The 19,283-nt window shown below is 41.7% G+C and overlaps 2 protein-coding genes across 5 annotated transcripts in view; one reads left to right on the forward strand and one right to left on the reverse strand.

The window, feature by feature from the left end:
• Positions 1-56: 56 nt before the first annotated feature.
• On the forward strand, positions 57-2,367 carry zgc:101858 (uncharacterized protein LOC449555 homolog). Its single transcript, XM_057032267.1, has 8 exons — positions 57-215; positions 285-455; positions 816-994; positions 1,483-1,576; positions 1,671-1,740; positions 1,830-1,866; positions 1,960-2,023; positions 2,174-2,367. The coding sequence occupies exons 1-8, from the start codon at positions 180-182 to the stop codon at positions 2,330-2,332; spliced, it is 810 nt and encodes a 269-aa protein (XP_056888247.1). The 5' UTR covers positions 57-179; the 3' UTR covers positions 2,333-2,367.
• Positions 2,368-2,405: 38 nt separating this feature from the next.
• The window catches only part of col27a1b (collagen, type XXVII, alpha 1b), a 43,097-nt gene continuing 26,219 nt past the window's right edge, over positions 2,406-19,283 (reverse strand). For all 4 annotated transcript variants that reach the window (XM_057032261.1, XM_057032259.1, XM_057032262.1 and 1 more), the window contains exons 22-61: positions 19,063-19,107; positions 18,012-18,065; positions 17,752-17,796; positions 17,600-17,653; positions 17,104-17,157; positions 16,905-16,958; positions 16,565-16,618; positions 15,028-15,081; positions 14,669-14,713; positions 14,132-14,176; positions 13,936-13,989; positions 13,215-13,268; positions 13,075-13,128; positions 12,587-12,640; positions 12,420-12,473; positions 10,427-10,534; positions 10,288-10,341; positions 9,999-10,106; positions 9,871-9,924; positions 9,481-9,534; positions 8,481-8,537; positions 8,347-8,400; positions 8,217-8,270; positions 8,077-8,130; positions 7,801-7,854; positions 7,614-7,721; positions 7,419-7,526; positions 6,914-7,021; positions 6,776-6,829; positions 5,973-6,035; positions 5,815-5,868; positions 5,684-5,719; positions 5,250-5,267; positions 5,093-5,128; positions 4,949-4,975; positions 4,791-4,856; positions 4,533-4,692; positions 4,335-4,444; positions 4,001-4,219; positions 2,406-3,765 (exon numbers count right to left, since the gene is read on the reverse strand). In XM_057032261.1, coding sequence (XP_056888241.1) covers positions 3,619-3,765; positions 4,001-4,219; positions 4,335-4,444; positions 4,533-4,692; positions 4,791-4,856; positions 4,949-4,975; positions 5,093-5,128; positions 5,250-5,267; positions 5,684-5,719; positions 5,815-5,868; positions 5,973-6,035; positions 6,776-6,829; positions 6,914-7,021; positions 7,419-7,526; positions 7,614-7,721; positions 7,801-7,854; positions 8,077-8,130; positions 8,217-8,270; positions 8,347-8,400; positions 8,481-8,537; positions 9,481-9,534; positions 9,871-9,924; positions 9,999-10,106; positions 10,288-10,341; positions 10,427-10,534; positions 12,420-12,473; positions 12,587-12,640; positions 13,075-13,128; positions 13,215-13,268; positions 13,936-13,989; positions 14,132-14,176; positions 14,669-14,713; positions 15,028-15,081; positions 16,565-16,618; positions 16,905-16,958; positions 17,104-17,157; positions 17,600-17,653; positions 17,752-17,796; positions 18,012-18,065; positions 19,063-19,107 — 2,739 coding nt within the window. In that variant the 3' untranslated portion in view covers positions 2,406-3,618. The remainder of the gene's footprint in view (positions 3,766-4,000; positions 4,220-4,334; positions 4,445-4,532; positions 4,693-4,790; positions 4,857-4,948; positions 4,976-5,092; positions 5,129-5,249; positions 5,268-5,683; positions 5,720-5,814; positions 5,869-5,972; positions 6,036-6,775; positions 6,830-6,913; positions 7,022-7,418; positions 7,527-7,613; positions 7,722-7,800; positions 7,855-8,076; positions 8,131-8,216; positions 8,271-8,346; positions 8,401-8,480; positions 8,538-9,480; positions 9,535-9,870; positions 9,925-9,998; positions 10,107-10,287; positions 10,342-10,426; positions 10,535-12,419; positions 12,474-12,586; positions 12,641-13,074; positions 13,129-13,214; positions 13,269-13,935; positions 13,990-14,131; positions 14,177-14,668; positions 14,714-15,027; positions 15,082-16,564; positions 16,619-16,904; positions 16,959-17,103; positions 17,158-17,599; positions 17,654-17,751; positions 17,797-18,011; positions 18,066-19,062; positions 19,108-19,283) is intronic.

Consider the following 19,283-nt stretch of genomic DNA (forward strand, 5'->3'; position numbering starts at 1 on the left):
TCTAAAATGTGACTCGTTGTCGCACAAATATGACGTTTCGTGGTTCAGACGTTGGCTCTTAAATATGACGTACGTGCAAGGCAAACAGGTTCGCAGACCCCGGGCCGGCTCGGCTGTAGATATTTGTTAGTTTCTCTTACTTCATTTCATCCGAATTTGGGGGAGGTTCGCTGTTCCCCATGTCGAACCCCATGACTTCAGGCGATGCTTTTAAAGTGAGTTGACATTGCAGCGGAATTATGCTTGTGCAGCTGGCAACATCGACTTTTAAACGTGTGTTTTAGGTGTCTTCCCTCAAGGGGAAAGTAGCCCTGATAACCGGTGCGAGCTCGGGGATCGGTGCAGGTACCGGCGTCCTGTTCGCCAAACTGGGCGCTCTGTTGGCTCTTAACGGCCGGGACGAGGAAAACCTCCGAAAAGTGGCCCGAGAGTGCGTCGAATGTGGCGCTGCAGAGGTAACTCGGGGCTTTGCTGCCATTGCTGCTGTGCACACACGCTGACCTCTTTATTTCGTGGGAATTCAGGTGCGACGAGATGCACATTACTGCACCACGGTGGTTAGTTGACATTCGTTTAATCTGATTAGAAAGAACAGTCCATTCAAATCCAAAATTTCTTCTCCAGTAAACACAGTTTGTTGCAGCTTTGCAACTAAACGGCTTCAAAACATTCTAATCAATACTCTAAGCAGAGACCCCCCAAACTCACATCCAGTCATCTGCATTAATAGGTGCGAAACCAAAGAACAAATCATGTTTCCAGCTGTTGCAATCGTGTCACCTCTTTCTCAAACTGCACATGTGGCAAATGTGCAGCCACTGCTTGTTCCTGGAGACCTCACCGATGAGGAGACGGTAAAGAAGACAGTAGAGCGAACTGTGGCTCACTTTGGCCGGCTGGACGTCCTGGTCAACAGTGCTGGGATCCTCGCCATGGGCGGCATCGAGAGCGCAGACCTGGCTCAGTACGACAGGGTGATGAACATTAATGTCAGGTGAGTTTCCGCTCAGTCTCACAAGCAAGACTTTTAGTGATGATACATCTGGGAATAAATGTAACCTTAGAAATCAGAATAATAAGAACTAATGTTCAAATTCCACCAAATAGAATTGGAATATGTAGTCTTTTGGACATTTTGAATATTATGTGTTGACTCGCACAGCAGGTGATCAGAAAACTAATTAAATTTTTCAAATTAGTTTTAAAATGGGGGAGAAAAAGAAAATAGCCACAGCAGTGAACATGAAACATTCAGCCTACTCATAAATACTTCCTATACTTGAACATCTCACAGTGATGAATAGAGCATAAGAATAATACTGAGAGGTCTGGTCCTGTTTTAGAAGGTTAGGCTGACATCGGCTGTGACACAGACACGCGTAAACTGGCCGACTGTCTGCACAGGGCTGCTCTCCTCACATGATAATTGTACAGTCCAGACAGACGGCTCCTAAAGGAGGTGCCTTTTGTTCAACGTTGCAGGTCAGTCTTCCATCTGACTCAGCTCTGTGTGCCGCACCTGATCAAGACCAAAGGCTCCGTCGTCAACGTGTCCAGTGTGAATGGACAGAGATCTGTGGGTATTAAGCATCTGGCCGCTGGCTTTTTGGAGTTTTCTTTAAAAGTCTGTGTTGTTGTTGAACTTTTATGCCTTGTTTTTCTTCCTGTAGTTCCCCGGTGTGCTGGCTTACTGCATGTCCAAGTCTGCCATCGATCAGTTCACACGCTGTACAGCCCTCGGTGAGCAAGTTGTTTTTCCTCCTGCTGCTGCATGTTCGGCATCATAAACATTGACAAATGCAATTAAAATGGAAATGAATCCGTTTCAGAGCTGGCGAGTAAGCAAGTGAGGGTGAACTCTGTGTGGTGAGTGGCAACCTGCCGGTTGTGTTCACATACTGTTTTGAATTGAGTGTTTGGGACCTAACAAGCGTTGCGGCCTTTGCTTCCCCTCCTCAGCCCCGGCGTCATCATCACAGATGTCCACAAGAGAGCAGGACTAGATGAGCAGCAGTACAAACAGGTAACGCATCAAGTCAATGCCGTTCTCACGTGATTCCCATCGCAGTGGTTCTTCATCTGCTCAGAGCAGGCAGTGATCAAAGTAAAGCTGTAGCGGTACTGAAGCAGCTCAGCCCGGCAGCACTGATCTCTCCGTCTTCTCCGCCACCAGTTCCTGGAGAGGTGTCAGCAAACGCACGCCCTGGGCCGACCAGGGGAGGTGGAGGAAGTGGCACACAGCATCGCCTTCCTGGCATCCGATGCTGCCAGCTTCATTACCGGAGTCAACCTTCCCATCGATGGGGGCCGCCACGCGATGTGCCCGAGATGAAACCGGGAATGTGAAAATAAAGCAGTGTAACGGGATGGCGCCGATTCCTTTATGTTTTAAAAAGGAAGTCTGCTTGTCAAAAAAACATTTAATTTATTGAATTACCATTAAATGTCTTTCATCTAGCACAGGACATTTGCACAGACTAAAAAACTAAGCTCTGGTACGATGTGTAGTTCAACCTTGGATATTTCAAAAAGTCCTCTGAGTTTTCTGATTGGGGAAACCAACCGTTTCTGCTGCAGCTCTGAGTAAAAAAACAAAATGCCGATATAAAATAAATCCTAAAATACATTTCACCACCTGACAGACATACAGAATGTAGAATCTTAAAAGCTCCAAATGACAAATGTGATAAAACATGACTGGTTCTGAACTAGAAAACTCAGAATTTAAATAAAATTTTAAATAGAATCCCCTGTAGATCGAAAAGTCTGCATAATTAAAAGAAACTCAGTGTCACATAGTACAAAGTATATGAAAATGTTAAAATAGCTTGAAAATATAATTTAACGAATGCCTTCCTGCGTGTATATTTTGCAATCTTCCCGTGTTGAGAGAGATCTCAGCTGATTGTGTCAGTGTTGGAGCACCAGCTGTCATCTCCGATTACAAAGGGTAACGTCTCGGCGGCGGTGAGATGAAAGGCGCGATACGAGGTAGCATCTTGACACACTTTTCTCAGGTCACTGCCGAAATCTCTTCTCTCCATGGAAAGCATCACACAGCAGTTGGTGGACGGCAGCTGGATAAATGTGGGGGCGTCAGCGCTGGGTGACGGACCCCAACCAGCGGGCTGGATCGTACGCCGCTGTCTGGCTGAGACCTAGTTTATCTGAATGAATGATATGATGTTGAAAATGTGGGTTGTGGAGCAATAATGATTGCACCTTATATATACAGTACGTATAAATAGTCAACCAAAATTAAAGTCGCAGGCGCAGCTGTTTCTGCGCACCTTAGGGAAAATGTCAGTGTTTTGGGGGGGGGTTGCAACATTGGATATCAGACCATGTAGGAAGTGTGGCGCAGCATGGTCCGAGAGATAATGCTCATACCCTCTTTTTCCCAAACGTGTATTCAGACAAGTCTCTGAAAACAAAGCTTGGGAGGATCTGCAGTTTTCAACCGGCCTTCATTCTTGTGCCTCCACCGTCCTCCAGTTCAAGCGTTCAAGGAAATTAGGAGAGGGTAGGGGGGGCTATTGTTCTGAAAAATCCCAAGTTTTTACCCCCCTCCTTATCAGCACTGGCCTTCATCCTCCATGCAGTCACTCTGAACACGGTCTATAGGAAGCACACAGGTCCAACCTCCAGGTGGTAGCGTGCGCCTTGCTCTGTTGTCGGGAGGTTGTAAACCTCCACTATGGGGAGTAAGTTCGGGTCCTGGGTCTGGAAGATGAAGTGGGTCCGGTGCCAGTGGCCATCTCTCATCTGAAAGTGAGGAAGACAAACAGAAAGTGTCAGTGGAAGTAGCCATTTTGTGGACCAAAGTCTGGGGTGCCGTAAACACCCTGACATGAAGATGGATCAAACCTTTCAGTTCCTCCCTCTGACAGTTTACATCCAAAATCTAAATAAAAGCAAGGCTTTTGGGAAACAGATAGAATGGACGGAGAAGTGGTAGCTTCACTATATCTATACGCCATCAGCAGATAAGAGCCCATACCCAGCAGTCATCCCTTGGTATCAGCGGCTCCAGGAGGTCTCCCGCCTGAATCCTCTCCCCTGTCCAGGCTCTGAAGCTCACAGCTTTGTCAGAAGGTTGCAGAGAGGCTCCTTCTGCCCACACAGGTGTGTTGAGGCAGTGAATTGTGATGTGCTGCACAGCCTCGGTGCTCAAAAGATGGATGAAGTTCATCTGGATTCGACCCACATCGATCTCCATCTAAAAAAAGGATTTCATTGGGACTGATACAGTGAAGTTGTTTCTCCGTGCAGCCGTGGAGCAAGTCATGAAATGATCAAGACTGAACTGGAAGCCGTGATCTTTTCTGACAAACCTTGGACACAGTGACAGGTTTCAGGCAAGTCTGTCCCCCACCAGTGAAGTTGCACATCACCTCAATGGTGTCAGCGCCACAGCCGAGGTTTGGGTCGATCCAGTAAGCGCCTGTAAGCGTCAGAAAAGGAAATGAACCTGGGCTAACGAAGGTCCTTACATCTGCATAGGAATCACAAAAGGTCAGCCGTCGAATCACCATCGTTCATCTTCTCTTCACAGTTGTAGAGGTCCCTGCAGATCCGTGCAGGGTTCTCTCGGGTTCCCACCGGGTTCTTCAGACTCTGGATCATAGTGCTGATGTGCTGCAGGGTCTGGAAAATTGCTGTACCCTGGTCCAAAAGATGCAGGTCCATAATCTGGAAGTTGATTACAGAACAAGTTAATCTCCAAATAGGAACACAACCAGAAACAATCAACCAAGTTATGGTAACGTGGTTAAGGTAACCTCACTGACCTGTGGTCTCAGTGCAGGATCAGAATCATCCAGGACCTGAAACGTGGAGCCAAGAGCCTCATTTCTCTGCCAGGGAAAACAGGAAGTATTAATACTTCTATTATTTCTTCAGGTTTATACAGACGACCATGAACTCATTTAAATGCAAAGATGCTTACAAATAAAATGGGGGAACTGGGGAGACCCTGAAAAAGAAAAGAGAGGCTGTGCTTTTAATGATGTTTGGTGATTTTCTATATCTAGTTTGTGTTCTTATGAAGCTATTTAAAGAGCAAAGGAGAATTTCAAATGAGTTGACGTACTGGTGGTCCTGCTGGTCCACGGGGGCCAGGAGAGCCCTGAAAGATTGTGTTGCTGTATTACCATTATTAGTATTAAGAAGCTTTATCAGAAGATGATGAAATACTGCAGTTCTTTCCCTCATGCTGACCAGGCCACGGGTAAAGTGCAATCACTCACCCTTTGTCCTTGCAGCCCCTGTTGCAGATGAAAAACAAAAGAAAGCCATAGTCATAAATGTACTCTTTCACAATTAAATGATGCTTTTAAGAGTAGAGCTAAAGTGGAAACCCACACCTTCTTCATTCTTTGCAAGAACTCACTCGGAAATCCTATTTCTACACATGAAATCTTATTTTCACGCAGTGAAATATGCCTGTGTGAGCACTCAACAACCTCTTAAAAGGCTAAAGTTGAGCACACAGTACGTATTTATCACCCTGACAGAAATTCCACGCCAGCCAAGTCACAGGCAATGTTACAACAGCGAGTGAAGCACAAAAGGAAATGAAAGGTCTTGAGGGCAAAGCCAACTATGTAGCTGGCTACATATTAATTGTCCTAATCTAAGCTCACAGAAGACAGAAGGATTTATCAAAAGTGGCGCCACGCACCATCTCCCCCTGACTTCCTCTGTCACCCTGGGCTCCCTGATGGAGAGAAAATAGACAAACAATTGCTCCATCGTTGCCTGACAGCAGAATGTGCATAACGCTTGGCACAAGAAAGGATAGGAGATACATACAGGATGACCGCTGGGGCCGATGATGCCGGTGGGTCCCAGCGCTCCTTCTACACCCTGGAGAAAGACGGCTAGTCAGACTACAGTATATGATGGAAGCTCTGATAATATTTCACCATCAACATGCAAAGATTCCACTCTGCCTTTCGTTCTCCACTCACCATCAGTCCACGAGGTCCTTTTGGTCCCTGTATACCCGCTGGGCCTGTGTCGCCTGGCGGCCCCTAAAAACACACAGGGAATATTTGCTTTACTAAAAATATGCTGACTAAAAATCTCATTATACCTGATGCGAAAGCACATTAGTGAAACCTAAATAAACCATGATAAATAAATTCTTCCTTGTTAGAAGATTGTTGTTACTGAAATACTGTAGAGGCATGGTTATTTAAGGAAAGTACTTAATATTTAATGCAGTTCCTATTGAACTGAATGCATCATAGTCATCTAACGACTCAACTAAAGTGTTACCAGTTTTTTGTACAATTTAATTTAACAGAGCATCTATTAAATCTGTGTATCGGTGTTATCTAAATGTATTAATTACGGGCATTTGATTAAAGGAATTCAATTAAAATGAAGCAGAAGACTAAAAAGGGACTTTTATTTTAAATTGATGACATAAATTTATTTTTTGTAACTTTCTCTTAGTTCTGCCTCACACACGCCCTCTACCCGACATTATGATTAACGCTGTGCCGTACGTCGTATCAAGATGGGGGAATTCTATTCTAACTTCTATTCTAACACATTTTTACTGCAGGAAAATGTCACCAAAGTTATTTTGGTTGTAAGTTTAAAAAAGAAGGTTTCCTGCATGTTTTTATTCAGTATTATAAATGTATATGATTGCAATAAGAGTGTAAAGTCCTGTAATCCACCTCTGGACACTTTATGCATTGAGTCTTTAGTTAGCAGGGACCGATATGCTATTTTTGGGTCATTCACTTATAACAGCCCGTACCTTTGGTCCAAACAGACCCCACACCCCTGGAAGCCCTTTTTCTCCAGGATCTCCCTATTAAACACACAGAAATTAAGCTTTATTCACTGCAAAGACAAGGGAAATAAATTCAACTTTGAATTTGTTGTCAGTGCTGACTGGTTGTCCTTTAGATCCAGCATCTCCTTGATTTCCTGGTAACCCAATTGAGCCGATGGAGCCTCTTTTCCCTGATGCACCGTGGTGACCTGGCAGACCCTTCTCACCCTGGAGAAGGAAGCACATGCATTTCCCTCACATTCTACATGGTTAACAGTAGTCACTACTAGTGCAAGTATTTCTCTGAGCCTTAAGGCAGATAACACCACTAGTGCTGTTTAAAAGTTTTGGACTCACAATAAACCGAGATTAGAATTTATGACAATCTGGCCTACATATGTCATAATAAATTATTTTGATACAGTCATGCTAAAGTCAAAGTTATATAATATTGGCAAGACCACAAGAATCAAGGCTTCCTGCTAATAAACATTAGCTCATGAGCTCTTTTGGGGAAATGAACACTGTTTTGCACCGTCTGCCCTTTGAGATTATGAAATAGATGTCACAGCACAGTTCCAGATGAGTCAGACTAAAGCTGAGTTGCACTATTCAGTTCAGTCACCTTTGGTCCTGAGAAGCCTTGAATTCCAGGATGTCCTGCTGTACCGGTTTTACCCTGGTTTCCTGGTTTGCCAGGTAAGCCCACTTCCCCATCATCTCCTTGCTCTCCCTGAGAAAACAATATAAAATAATGTTGCTTATTAATTTAAAAAAACCTTTTTTCATTCACTCTCAGGGTCTGTTTTAGATTTCCCACCTTAAGGCCTTTACTTCCATCTTTGCCTTGCAGTCCATCCTGACCAGGTGGGCCCTCAAATCCTTCCCTGCCCACTACCCCCCTTGGGCCAGATGGACCCTCTGGACCCTTAGAGAAGAGCAGAGAGTTGCAGAGGAGTTCAAACCAATGCTGAAACAGAAGCTATCAAGAAATGCATCCAACTCACTGGTGGTCCTTTGTAACCAGAAGCACCTCTTGCCCCCGATTTTCCTTTCTGACCCTGAAGAAATAAATGTTTCAGCTGCATGACTGAAATTACAAACCAATAACAACAACAACGATAACATATTTTATTTATAGGAGCCTTTTTAAGTGCACTCAAGGTCACCTCATAATAAATAAAAAATGTAAAAAAATAGAATTACACACAGTAAAAGCACAAAACCAAAAGAAATAAGAGCGCTCCTCTCCCAGATACAACATAGGTTCTTAAAGTCCTTACTTGGTCACCTTTGGATCCTTTCGGCCCTGATTGTCCTTTTGGACCTAGAACTCCCTAAAACAATCAATAATATTTTATTTGAATTATATCGGAGTATCTGTCATCATCAATCTTCATTTGAGACAGAATTTGATACTTACAGGAATCCCAGGGGCCCCTGCCTCTCCTCTCTTTCCTTCAACACCCTTTTGTCCCTGAAAAAACATTTTCTACAGATTAAAGAAAGTGACATCAAAGAAGGTGTCAATAGCGATTGATTGTTTGACTTACAATGTGTCCAGGATCACCTGGCTCTCCTCTCTGTCCTTGGACTCCGGGAGGACCCTGAATTCATATGGAAATTAATTAGACAGATCGTCAGTTTAAAAAAAAGCAAGAAAAACAAAGAACATGTATGTACTCACTCTGTCACCTTGAGGGCCTGGAGGACCTTTGACCTTGTTGCCATCTCCTTCTTCACCCTGTGTGTGTGTGTGTGTGTGTGTGTGAACAGTGTAGTAAGAAAGTGTGTGCAAAAATCAATAGTTGCTTTGTTTAAAAGAGTTCAGTGATGGAAACACTCTGCCTGTTCTCTTCATAGAAATGGCAAATCATCCCATGCACTATTATTCACAATGGGGCCATTTCACTGACATTGAGCCAATGTTTAGTCCAGGAACTTAATGGGACTCATCAGACAATAAACACAGGTGTGTGCACGTGTCATTTCTATGCATGTGTCAAATAAATATGTCAACTGCTGTCAGCGTCATTTTGACGTAAAAAGGCAGCTCGCTATCGGTATCCGCAGTGTTTACGTGCTGAAATGATCTGGCTTGACCAGTTCTCAACTGATAATCATGCATTTTGCAATGTGACAGAGACCTAATTAGAATGAACCAGCATAGTGATTATTCTGGGAATATTGGCGAGGAGAAAATACCTAACCTAACAGCCTGCCACATCCAGATGGATCCTGCCTTGGGACTAAAATAAAGCAAATGAGCTCCAGACTAAACTATTGCTCGCTCTGTTCTCTTTTGTGCTGCTCATGTCACAATGAGTATAAATTACAGCACTAATTTCCCCAAATTCATAACCAGAGGAATCCAGGTGTTTGGCTAATCATATACATTTGACAGCGCAAATTAACTGGCGTCCCCAATTTATATCACTGATAAGATTGTGGATGACTGTAGATGTGCTGCACAGATGACAGCAGGCAGGAGACGCAGTAATTAGGGACACAGCTAAAGTTTTTCCTTGTATAAAAACAAAAATGGACACTGCATTCTCAGACAATGAGCTGCTTGACAGTTTCTGGTTGTTAAAGTAATGTGACCGTTACAGCCCTTTCAGAGCTCATTAGACACAATCAAATGCGCAGACGGTGATTAGAAACACCAATTAAGCATGGGACTATACCTTTTCGCCTTTTGGCCCTGGAGGTCCTTGGGGGCCCTGTGGTCCCATGTGACCCTGTGACAAGAAAAGAAATTATGTGGCTCATTTCACAAGTCCCTGCCTTCACTTTAATTAACTGTATGAGATATTACATTCATAATGTTGACAATGTTAAATGAAGTAGAAGCAGAGGGAGATAAAACTTCTGCAAACTCAGGAGGGAAACTGTATGTACTCATTTTAAGTCTCACCACCATAGAAAAGTCCTATATAATATGTTTGGATGTCAATAATTGTACTGTGTTCCCAATGGTGCAACACTTTTAGCTTCCTGCTTGTTTTATACAACAAAAAGAGAAAATTCAAAACTATATGAGATGGATGAGGTGCTGCAACCAAGAAAGTTCTAACCTGATAACCTGATATGCCTGGATCTCCTTGCTGGCCCATTCTACCTGGAGTACCCTAGAAAAAAAGGCTTAACTTACATCGTATCTGTCTGTGAGAGAACGCAACCCCACAATGTTTGGATATATTACCACTGGTCCGATGGTCCCTCTGGTCCCTTTTTTCCCGATAAACCCCACCTCTCCCTGCTCTCCAACTGGCCCGGTTTCCCCCAGGTCACCCTGTTGACCTTTGCTACCCTGGAGAACAGCCAAAAATGTGCAGGACTGATCACAGACTTATAGTTTGGCAAAGCAAAACTGATATTGGTGGTCTTTTTGGTGAGCAGTGTCCTGCATGCGAAGCTCCATCCTGTTTACTTTTAACCTACTAAGAAACCAAACTCCCATGGACGACTTTAGAGAAATAGAAATGACTGACCTTTGGCCCTGGTATTCCTCTTTCACCAATTCTGCCAGGCATGCCCTCGCGACCCTAATAAAAGAAAATCGAAACCAGCTTTAAAGCTGTCTTATTGCTGGACTGAATGAAATCTGGAGTTACCAGCTGGGGCACTCACCCTTACACCTGTTAGTCCGGGAGGCCCTAAGGGTCCTTCATTTCCTTTTAGACCAATTTCACCAACATCTCCGTTGGCGCCATCTGGACCAGTGTCTCCCTTTTCACCCTGAAAGAAAGTCACAAAAGAAAAGAAAACGTAGGCACCCTTGATAAATGACTCGATATATAAATGCAAGGCTGTCTCTTTAGTTGTAACTAATAATATACCAATCCAGAACATGTAGATTAGCCTCTTGGCTGGCCCAGGATTAAGGTTTCTACAGCGACGGCTTTGAGATGTAAACTGAGTTTTGGCTGGAATTCCAAAACATTTTGAGATGAAAAGTCAGAGTAACTTGATGATCCTCAGACATGGTGATGGCTGAAAGTAGGTCAGGACTCAGCTGCACATTTGCTGCTGCATCATCACAAGAGTTGGGGATTTGAATTCTCTTTCTTTTATGGCGAGCGATGGTTGGGCGGCCAAACTCTCACATCAGGCGAGCACATGTATCGAGGGAATGAAACAAAAGAAAAAAGAAAAAAGGCCAGCGCTCCGTCCGAGGGGGAATTTTGAATTTTCTTTGCAGTTATCGGGCATTTAGTAGAAACAGGCTTGCTTCAGAGAGAGGCATCCATTATTACACTCTGATAAAAACTTTATTTTTACTTCTTGAACCTCATAATCCATTTTTGTTGTTGCCGTGGTGTTTTTCTTTAAATATTAATATTTGATGTAGCTTATTGTGGCACGGCTTAGTGTAATGCATGGCAACGCAACACAGTGGAGGATGAGCATTGAAACCCGGCGGAGACAGTTATTCCTCCTCCACCCTCCTGTTTAATGGTTTGTAAAGTTTGTGCCTTATAAACCACTTTTCAGGTCAATGTCAGGTCACCAGCAGTGAGGAACGAGGAAATATGCAGTGCCAACTAATTTTTTTCTTTTATATCTGATTCTGATTTACAGGAAATTAAAAGATAAAAATGAAACAGAGGTGATTTTGTGAGTGTTTAGGGTTTCTAAGATTAGTTCGAAAAACAACTCAGCTTCTCTTATTTTGTGAAACAGACAGAAAGTTGATTTCAGGGGGCACAGGTTTATGCTAAATAACATGGATCCTTTTGTAATAACATCAAATGATGAGTTAAATGGTTATTTTACTACTAAACACTGTACATTAAAAATGTCACATCAACATTCAATGGTGATTTAATCTATAAATCCTATTTATTGGATACATATTGAAATAAGTGAAGCAGCCCTGCACTATAGACATTTAATAATCACTCCATAAGGCTCTAACAGTGGAAAATAGGAATGAGGCATTCCCTTTTTCTACAACATATTGTAATAAGGTAGTCAAAAATAGATTTATCATTTTCTGAAGGTCTATTGGAATCTATCTTGACAAATTAGTTCATGTACATGAATCATACACAATACAGTGATTTTTATTTCTGTAACAGTTGAGTTGCAAATTCCCGTTGGACTGTCACTTATCAGTCACATCGAGGCCAAAAACAATCAAAGTGGTTTTCTAAAACATCCTGTACTGGACATACAGTAGATGAACATGCTCTCGGGCCGACTTTGGTCTAATCCTCAGTGTTCTCTGCGATCACATTGTGACTTTTTCGAAGCCAAAACTCACTCGTCAGCTTCCAGCAGGTTGGCTCCGTTTACTCAGCAGCCTTTTTTTTTCTTGGTTTTCAGTCTTTTTCAGTAATAAAATTTGCCAAACACAACAGCTCCAAAAATAGTATCACTATCTGTTTTCCACTAAGTTTGAACAGAGTGCACAAAGGCCAGTGACTTACACAGGAGGCTCCAACTGTTCACACGACAATACGCTGTTTGCTGGGTCAACAGCACGACACTTAGGACAGAATTAATATGTTTAACCCCAAAATTTTGAATCCTTTTTTTCGTCTATTATGCATACAGGTGAAATTATTGAAGCTTAGTAAATCAAACTTCAAGTGACAGCATGTCTGGTGTTTCAACTTGCCTTGGCTCCATCGGGTCCATTTGGTCCAGCCTCCCCTTCCATGCCTGGCTCACCCTGATTGACAGATCGCAAAAAAACATGCATGAGCCAAACACATGCCTGCTGCAGTCCAAGAATTTCTAAAACAATGTCATTATTTGTATGTTTACGATATTTGGGACACTCACTCTCTGGCCAATCAGACCAGGCTCACCCACATTGCCAGGCAGACCCAGGGTACCCTGCCAGGAGAGGACACGTGACAGTGAAGGTAGCAGTGATAGAAGAGCCCCCAGGTTGTTTTAAACGGCATCTCCACACCCTCCACTTTGAATGAACATTGAATTTCATTGTGTGAATTCATCTTCATTATTTTATGCTACCTTTCCGAGCTTTTCATTACTCTCTGTAAACATTATTGTCGTAACATTATGAGTTGACAAGAGTTTGGAATTTAAGTTCCGATATTTGGATATTCAAATTGTGCTGTGAGCTGTGACCATATCTCTAGATGTATTTCGGATGCATGGGGGCCATAGTTTACCCTTGACCTCGCCTAGACTGACCAGTGATGGGGTCACTGGCCACTGAGACACATGGGGAGATGCATTCAAAACAGGCCAAACATTGACAGAGCAGACTTTGTGCTATAGTAAGAGTCTAATGTCATCCTTACCCTCATTCCAGGTTCACCAGGCAGTCCTCTTTCTCCAGCTTTTCCTGGGAGTCCCTATCAAAAACATTCACAGCCTTTATTATTCATTTCTAACATTAAAGTCAGTTGAAGTTCTTACACCAGCCAAGCATCAAACTCACACTCAGTCCCATCTCCCCCAGTGGTCCGATTGTCCCCGCTGGGCCTGCCGGTCCCTGTGGAGAGGCGCAGAAGTCCATAAAAAGGTTAAAAGTTCTCACCAGCCTTTGACAAATACTTTAGGAAGTAACAGTAAAGGAGAAAGAAGTTTCAAAGTGTGGATTTGTGTCAAAGAGTTAATCTGAAGTCCTAAGGGCCTTCAAAACACTGAGCCAACACTTTTGCAAGTGATGGACACAGGCCTGTTTTTAGTGAGATGCAGGCAGATTACCAATGACTGCCTCTTCAGGAAGAGCATGGTATAAATCAATTTGTCTCAGACTTACTACTTTTTACTCGTGTCTGTGAGAAATGGGCAGAAAGAGAGAAATGGGATTAGGTCTTTTTGAAAAAAATATGGATTTTGGCGATGGAATGTGAAAAGAATGTCAAAATGGAAATCCAGATTTTCCTCAAAGAGAAAAGGCCACATGGAGTTCATTTGGAATACTGAACCAAAAAAGCAACCCAACTTATTTTGCCAGAAATTTAAACCTTTGTAGACTATAATTTTAATGATTCACAGGATTGTATAAAATACTGCATGTTTAGATCAGTCAATAAAAAGTTAACCAGCACATGCAGATGATACATTTGGGAGTTTACTCACTTCTGTATATTTGCATTGTATACCTTGACTCAACTATAAAACAACTGTGCAGGTGAGTAACAAGTAAAACTTACTGGCTCTCCCGCAACTCCTTTGGCTCCTCGTGGTCCAGAAGGTCCTGGAACTCCCTGAAAAAAAATGACCTTTTTAAAATAAATACATAACATTACAGTATTTAAACATTTACATGACACTCTCGTCACTCCCATCCTGAACTATTGCAGCTCTAATAATTAAGACTGATCTAAGCTGTTAGCCCTAATCACTTACTGGAAATCCTTGTGGCCCAGGTTCCCCCAGCTCTCCAAGCTTTCCCTGCAGGAGATCGAGAAAACATAAAAGAATTCAGTTTTTTTTAACCCCAAGCTAAACTAAGACTAGAACAGCTGAATTCAGCCAATTTTTTAGTGCGTTTTATGTTGTTATATACCTTAAAAACCGAGATATTAGGTCAGGTTACTCATCAATAATAACATTGTAATATTTTGCAAGCGCAACACATAAAAATGAGACTGTTCCATATTCCAATCAACTCAATTCATCTTTATTAATATAGCATTTGTTCCAATCAAAATTGTCTCTAGGCACTTAACAGAAACCCAGGCCCTGACCCCCAGCAAGCAACAGTGGCAATTATGTTAAACTGGCAGTGACTGTCAATTTAATGCTTTTTGTAAGTAGCTGCATTTGCAAGAATCATTTTGTGGACTTATTCTTATGTCCTTCATTATACTTCTGTTTACAGAATATCCCAGAGATGACTAGACGACTCTAAATACGTATATTTCATAACCTATTTTTTCTTACCATAGCACCAAGGAGACCGAGTTTTCCCGGTGGACCCTCGGGCCCCTGTAAAAAATAAATATCCGGCTGCATTAATTCAGCTTTAATAAACCCACAAAGTTTGAAAATGTTCCTGACTCCAAAGCAACACCAGCTTATCTTTGCATACTTTTTTTCCCTGTATTTTTATCTATGTATATTTTTATTTAGACAATAATCTCACACACGTTGATAAGTCTGGTAAGAACGAGCCAAGTATACCACTGACAGAAAAATATCTTATCTCGTCGTTATCACGGTAACAGTTTCTTCTTCTCCTTGTGGCAGAATGTAAATACCTGATAAAATATCCATTCTGAAGTCTCTACCTGTGTCCTTACCTTGACGCCAGACGACCCTTTGTCCCCCATGGGGCCATCCGGACCTGCTGGCCCCTACACAAAGAGTTAACACTGATGAATTACTCTGAAGGAAATGACCATTAACAGACCTGCAGCCTGTGTTATCTGAGTCCATGTATTAGGGCACTTAATCTTCATTGTAGTCTTTACTATTAAGTGTAGCCTATAGGAGGCAGGTCTTTTTGGTTTTTATTTCTCTCTGTGGTTCAGCCTCCAAACCGTAGAAGCACAAAGGATACTGAATGTCAAATCTGCCCATAGCTGGCAATCAAAGATAAAACTGGTCCCAACTACACAACGAGGTAGAAAATGGTTTAAAAATGCTGTGGCCGACTCTCGGCTATTTATTTAACACAGAAGCCCATTTTTTTCCCTATTTTTAAGAAAAAATTGTGACTCTATTTAAAGGTAATACAGAACAAAATATCAAACAGTGAAAGGAAACATGTGTTCTTTGAACTGAACTCCAAAGATTACAATAATACTTGTGTTTTGCAGTTATTTTTGGCTTTCAAGAATGTGGTCAGTTTCTTCTTAAGTTAAAAAAGGACATTTAAACACTTAGTCAATTGATTCTTGAGACTGCATTACGAAATATGAGGTGTTAGTTCTCTTCAATACAGCGTCAAACTCAAGTGCACCGATTTTGCACTCAACTTGGTAAAAAAGTCACTCCTGAGCAACCACATTTACTGACAGAGGACATGAGGCTCTAGTAATGCAGACAATGGACCTCCAAAACCGAATCCATTTGCCTTCAGGTTAAAGCAGATGTGCAGAGACAAAAGAAAACCTTTTGATGTTTGGGTGTCACACTCAAAATGAATGGGTGCCAGGCTGGGCCCTTATTTCCTCCAAAATCAAAGCATTCCACATTCCCACGCCTGGATGAACAATTAGCTTGGACTTACATGTTAACCATGTTTACTCCATCTCTCCTTTGAAAAATCATTTTTTAGAAATGTTCAGTATCATTTTGGGTTGCCACATTGGTTGACTGGGAATTGCTTTTAACAGTTTAACTGGTGTTTAATCACACTGGCCTTTATTCGATAATCCAAACCTTGATTCGATTTTTAAGATGTCAACAGTTCAATTAAATATTACTTTTATGACTGCTGTGAAGCCAAGTGGGCTGTGCAACACCAATTCATGGTGGAAAAAAGGCTTTAATTATAACACTGTTTCATGTGAGTTCAATTACCGGTACTCATTCCAGTCCAGTCAACCAAGGGCTATTTTCTAAATTTAGTAAAAACAGGGTTTTTACCAAGCAGGGTTCAAGCAGTACCTGTGTTTCCTCTTCTCATTCTAGCAAAAATGTCCTTTTTCTGTTTAAAATTTAAAAAGTAAACTATAACAGAATGAAGTCACTTGAACTTCCATCTGTCTTCTGTGCTATGAAAATGACCAGACGTGGGAATATGTTAAAACACACATGTTCACATGTCTGTAAGGCTTATGGACACAAGGAAAATGTGTGGTAATCTCTTCTTCCATGAAGAGATTCACTCACCCTAAAGCCTTTGGGTCCCCTGATTCCAATGGATCCGCACAGACCAGGAGGCCCCTGAAGGTGTGAAAACATTTCTTTAGTTTATTTCATTGATGAGTGCTTGATGAGGGTGTGCTGCTATATTGTTAGATTGTGTCTGTTAGATGTGCTTGTGCAACATTTGCATTCCAGCAAATATTTGCTTTTTATGGTTTTTTTTGTTTGTTTTTTAATCTAAGACCATGATGCAATTACTAGTGGGCAGCATTCCAATCCCATTTCTTCTCCAAATAGGAGATAAAATGACTCAGAAAATACAGTGTATTCTTGATTCAAATTGATCCAGTGATATTATACGTACTGGAATGCCTTGATGTCCAGGTACCCCAGTCTCACCAGGCAGCCCAAGATGACCCTGGTGGAGACGACATGCTCTAAATCTCATCTTAAAATTCTATGAAATCATTTGCTATCAGAGGCACAAATACTGTCAATCTCATAACACTGTATTAAACAAACACTTCCTGGTACAAGAGACAGGGTCCAGACTTACTCCTTACCATCGGCCCTTTTTCTCCAGGCAGCCCAGGAGCACCAGTTTGCCCCCGATCCCCCTGGAGAAATAGTCACAACTGAAAACTATTCTAAAAAGTTTTTGGGGTTTTTTTTGCATTTTTTGTTGCGCTTCAGGCAGTTTTGTACATCCTTTTAATCTGTTTTTTTTCTGGTAATATATTTTCACATAAAACAGCACAGTCACTTCTTCACATCTCCAGAAGATTTTTAAAAAAAAGGCTGCTCATATTCTCAAGCAAAGCGTGCTGGGATAAATAATTTACAGAGTAATTAGGCTGACAAAATTACACATTTGCTTATTTAAGACAACAGCACCAGCTTTGATAAATGACTGCAATAACAAATCTAAATTACAAATCAAATTGTACTTTGTGCAGCATCTCTTCTCTAAGAAGAACAGTTTAAATAATCAAAAAGGCTTAACAGAACAGCAGCTAATTATGATTCTTGCAAAATATGACAAATTGAAAACGTTCTAACCTTTTCTCCAGTGATGCCCATCGGTCCAGCAGGTCCAACAAAACCAGGTAATCCCTGAGGACAAAAAGAAGAAAAAGAAAATGTCGCCTTTCGTTGTTGGTTGCACAATTATGGATAACAGACACGGGACAGAAGAAGAAAAAAGTCTTTACCCTCTCACCAAGCTTCCCGACCTCACCACTTATCCCGGGCTCGCCCTACAGCAAAGCAGAAAATTAACATATCACAAGCTTATTCATGCACTCAGTTTTTAACCAAAATCAGTTAAGGCCTGTTTCCCTATGGTGAAGGAGAATTAGCATCTAATTTACACACAGAGAAGAGACATTATCATAAAAAAAAAGGTGCGGGGAAAGTGTTCACTTAAGGATAACACTGTTCCAGTTGTCCAGGCTTGCTAATTTGGGCTGACCTTGAGTCCGTCCAGGCCCGTCAGTCCAGGGAATCCCTGCCTCCCAGGCCTGCCCTGAACAAAAGAAGAATAGATGACACAAAGATGTGTGTTAGGATACCGCAGAAACAAATGGTGTATCGCCGCCAAAAGTCACAGTCTGTGAGTCTGCTGTCCCCCACGAGGAAGAAATAAAAAAAAAACAGCAACTAATGCCAAAAACACACAACGCCGATTTAAGAAACTTAATGATCTATGAAACAAAGAGCCGCCTGCCGCATCAAAGGTTTCACAATACCCACAAAAGTCAGCGGGGTCATTTGTGTTTGTTGTCACTTGTGAGTTACACTTCTGGGAGATGGTCGAAAGACTCTGAATCTTCGCTGCAAAAGTCTGTTCTATTGTTTACCTTGGAATGACTCCAAACAAACAACAGAACAGTTATTGTCAACTTCTATAAATACTGAAAAGCAGTTCAAAGCCACCCTATTCGTCTCGTTTGAAGTCTATCCTGCAGGACTGCCTAATGCTCTGCGTGTATGTTGGGATGCAGAATATTGAGAGTTCTATAAAAAGTGAAGGTATGTGAGCATTGAGGGATCTCAGTTACTTTGTGTGCACATTTGAGCCTGACATACTGATATAATGCATCACTGTATGTAAAATAACGTTTTCTTATTCTCAGCACCATCATCCTGAAGTAATGGAACAGTACATTTAAATTTGAAATTGAGGGCAGCTCTTTTTGTTCTGAAAGTATGAAACACTTTGTGAATCCTTTCTGTGAGAAGTGCAATATAAATAAACTTAAATTATTACTATTATTAGTAGCAGGAGTGGTAAAAATGGCAAGCATGTGAACAGAATGCTAGGTTTTGCTTCTTTAAAACAAACTGGGAAATTAATCAGCCAACTATACTGGTCATAAATTCCAGTTATTCATAAATTAAAAGTTCCCAACAACAATATAAGTGGTTTATCTTGATATCTTGTCTGTGTAGTCTTAATTAATGTTATTTCTTATTGTTTTTTCTTTATTTTTAAAACTAGATTCCAATCAGCATGCACTCACCTCAAGGCCAGCAGGTCCGGGTGGGCCGGTAGGACCCTCGTCACCCTGAGAGGAATGAAATCAAAATTACATGACTGAATGTTTAATCTTTTAGGTTTATATAAAATATCACACATCAACACGTCAAACCAATGCTTTTCTGTCAGCTGCTGAAAAATGAGTGGGAAACTTATATGTATGCACAGATGAGCTACAGTTTCCAAATTCAACTTGAACTACGC

Source organism: Takifugu flavidus, chromosome 5 (assembly GCF_003711565.1).
Source record: "Takifugu flavidus isolate HTHZ2018 chromosome 5, ASM371156v2, whole genome shotgun sequence".
Lineage (NCBI taxonomy): Eukaryota > Metazoa > Chordata > Actinopteri > Tetraodontiformes > Tetraodontidae > Takifugu > Takifugu flavidus.

Coding starts and splice junctions, on each gene's coding strand:
- zgc:101858 (XM_057032267.1), top strand. CDS start 180: ATGTCGAACCCCATGACTTCAGGCGATGCTTTTAAA. Junction 995..1,482: donor GTGATGAACATTAATGTCAG/GTGAGTTTCCGC, acceptor TCAACGTTGCAG/GTCAGTCTTCCATCTGACTC. Junction 2,024..2,173: donor ATGAGCAGCAGTACAAACAG/GTAACGCATCAA, acceptor CTCCGCCACCAG/TTCCTGGAGAGGTGTCAGCA.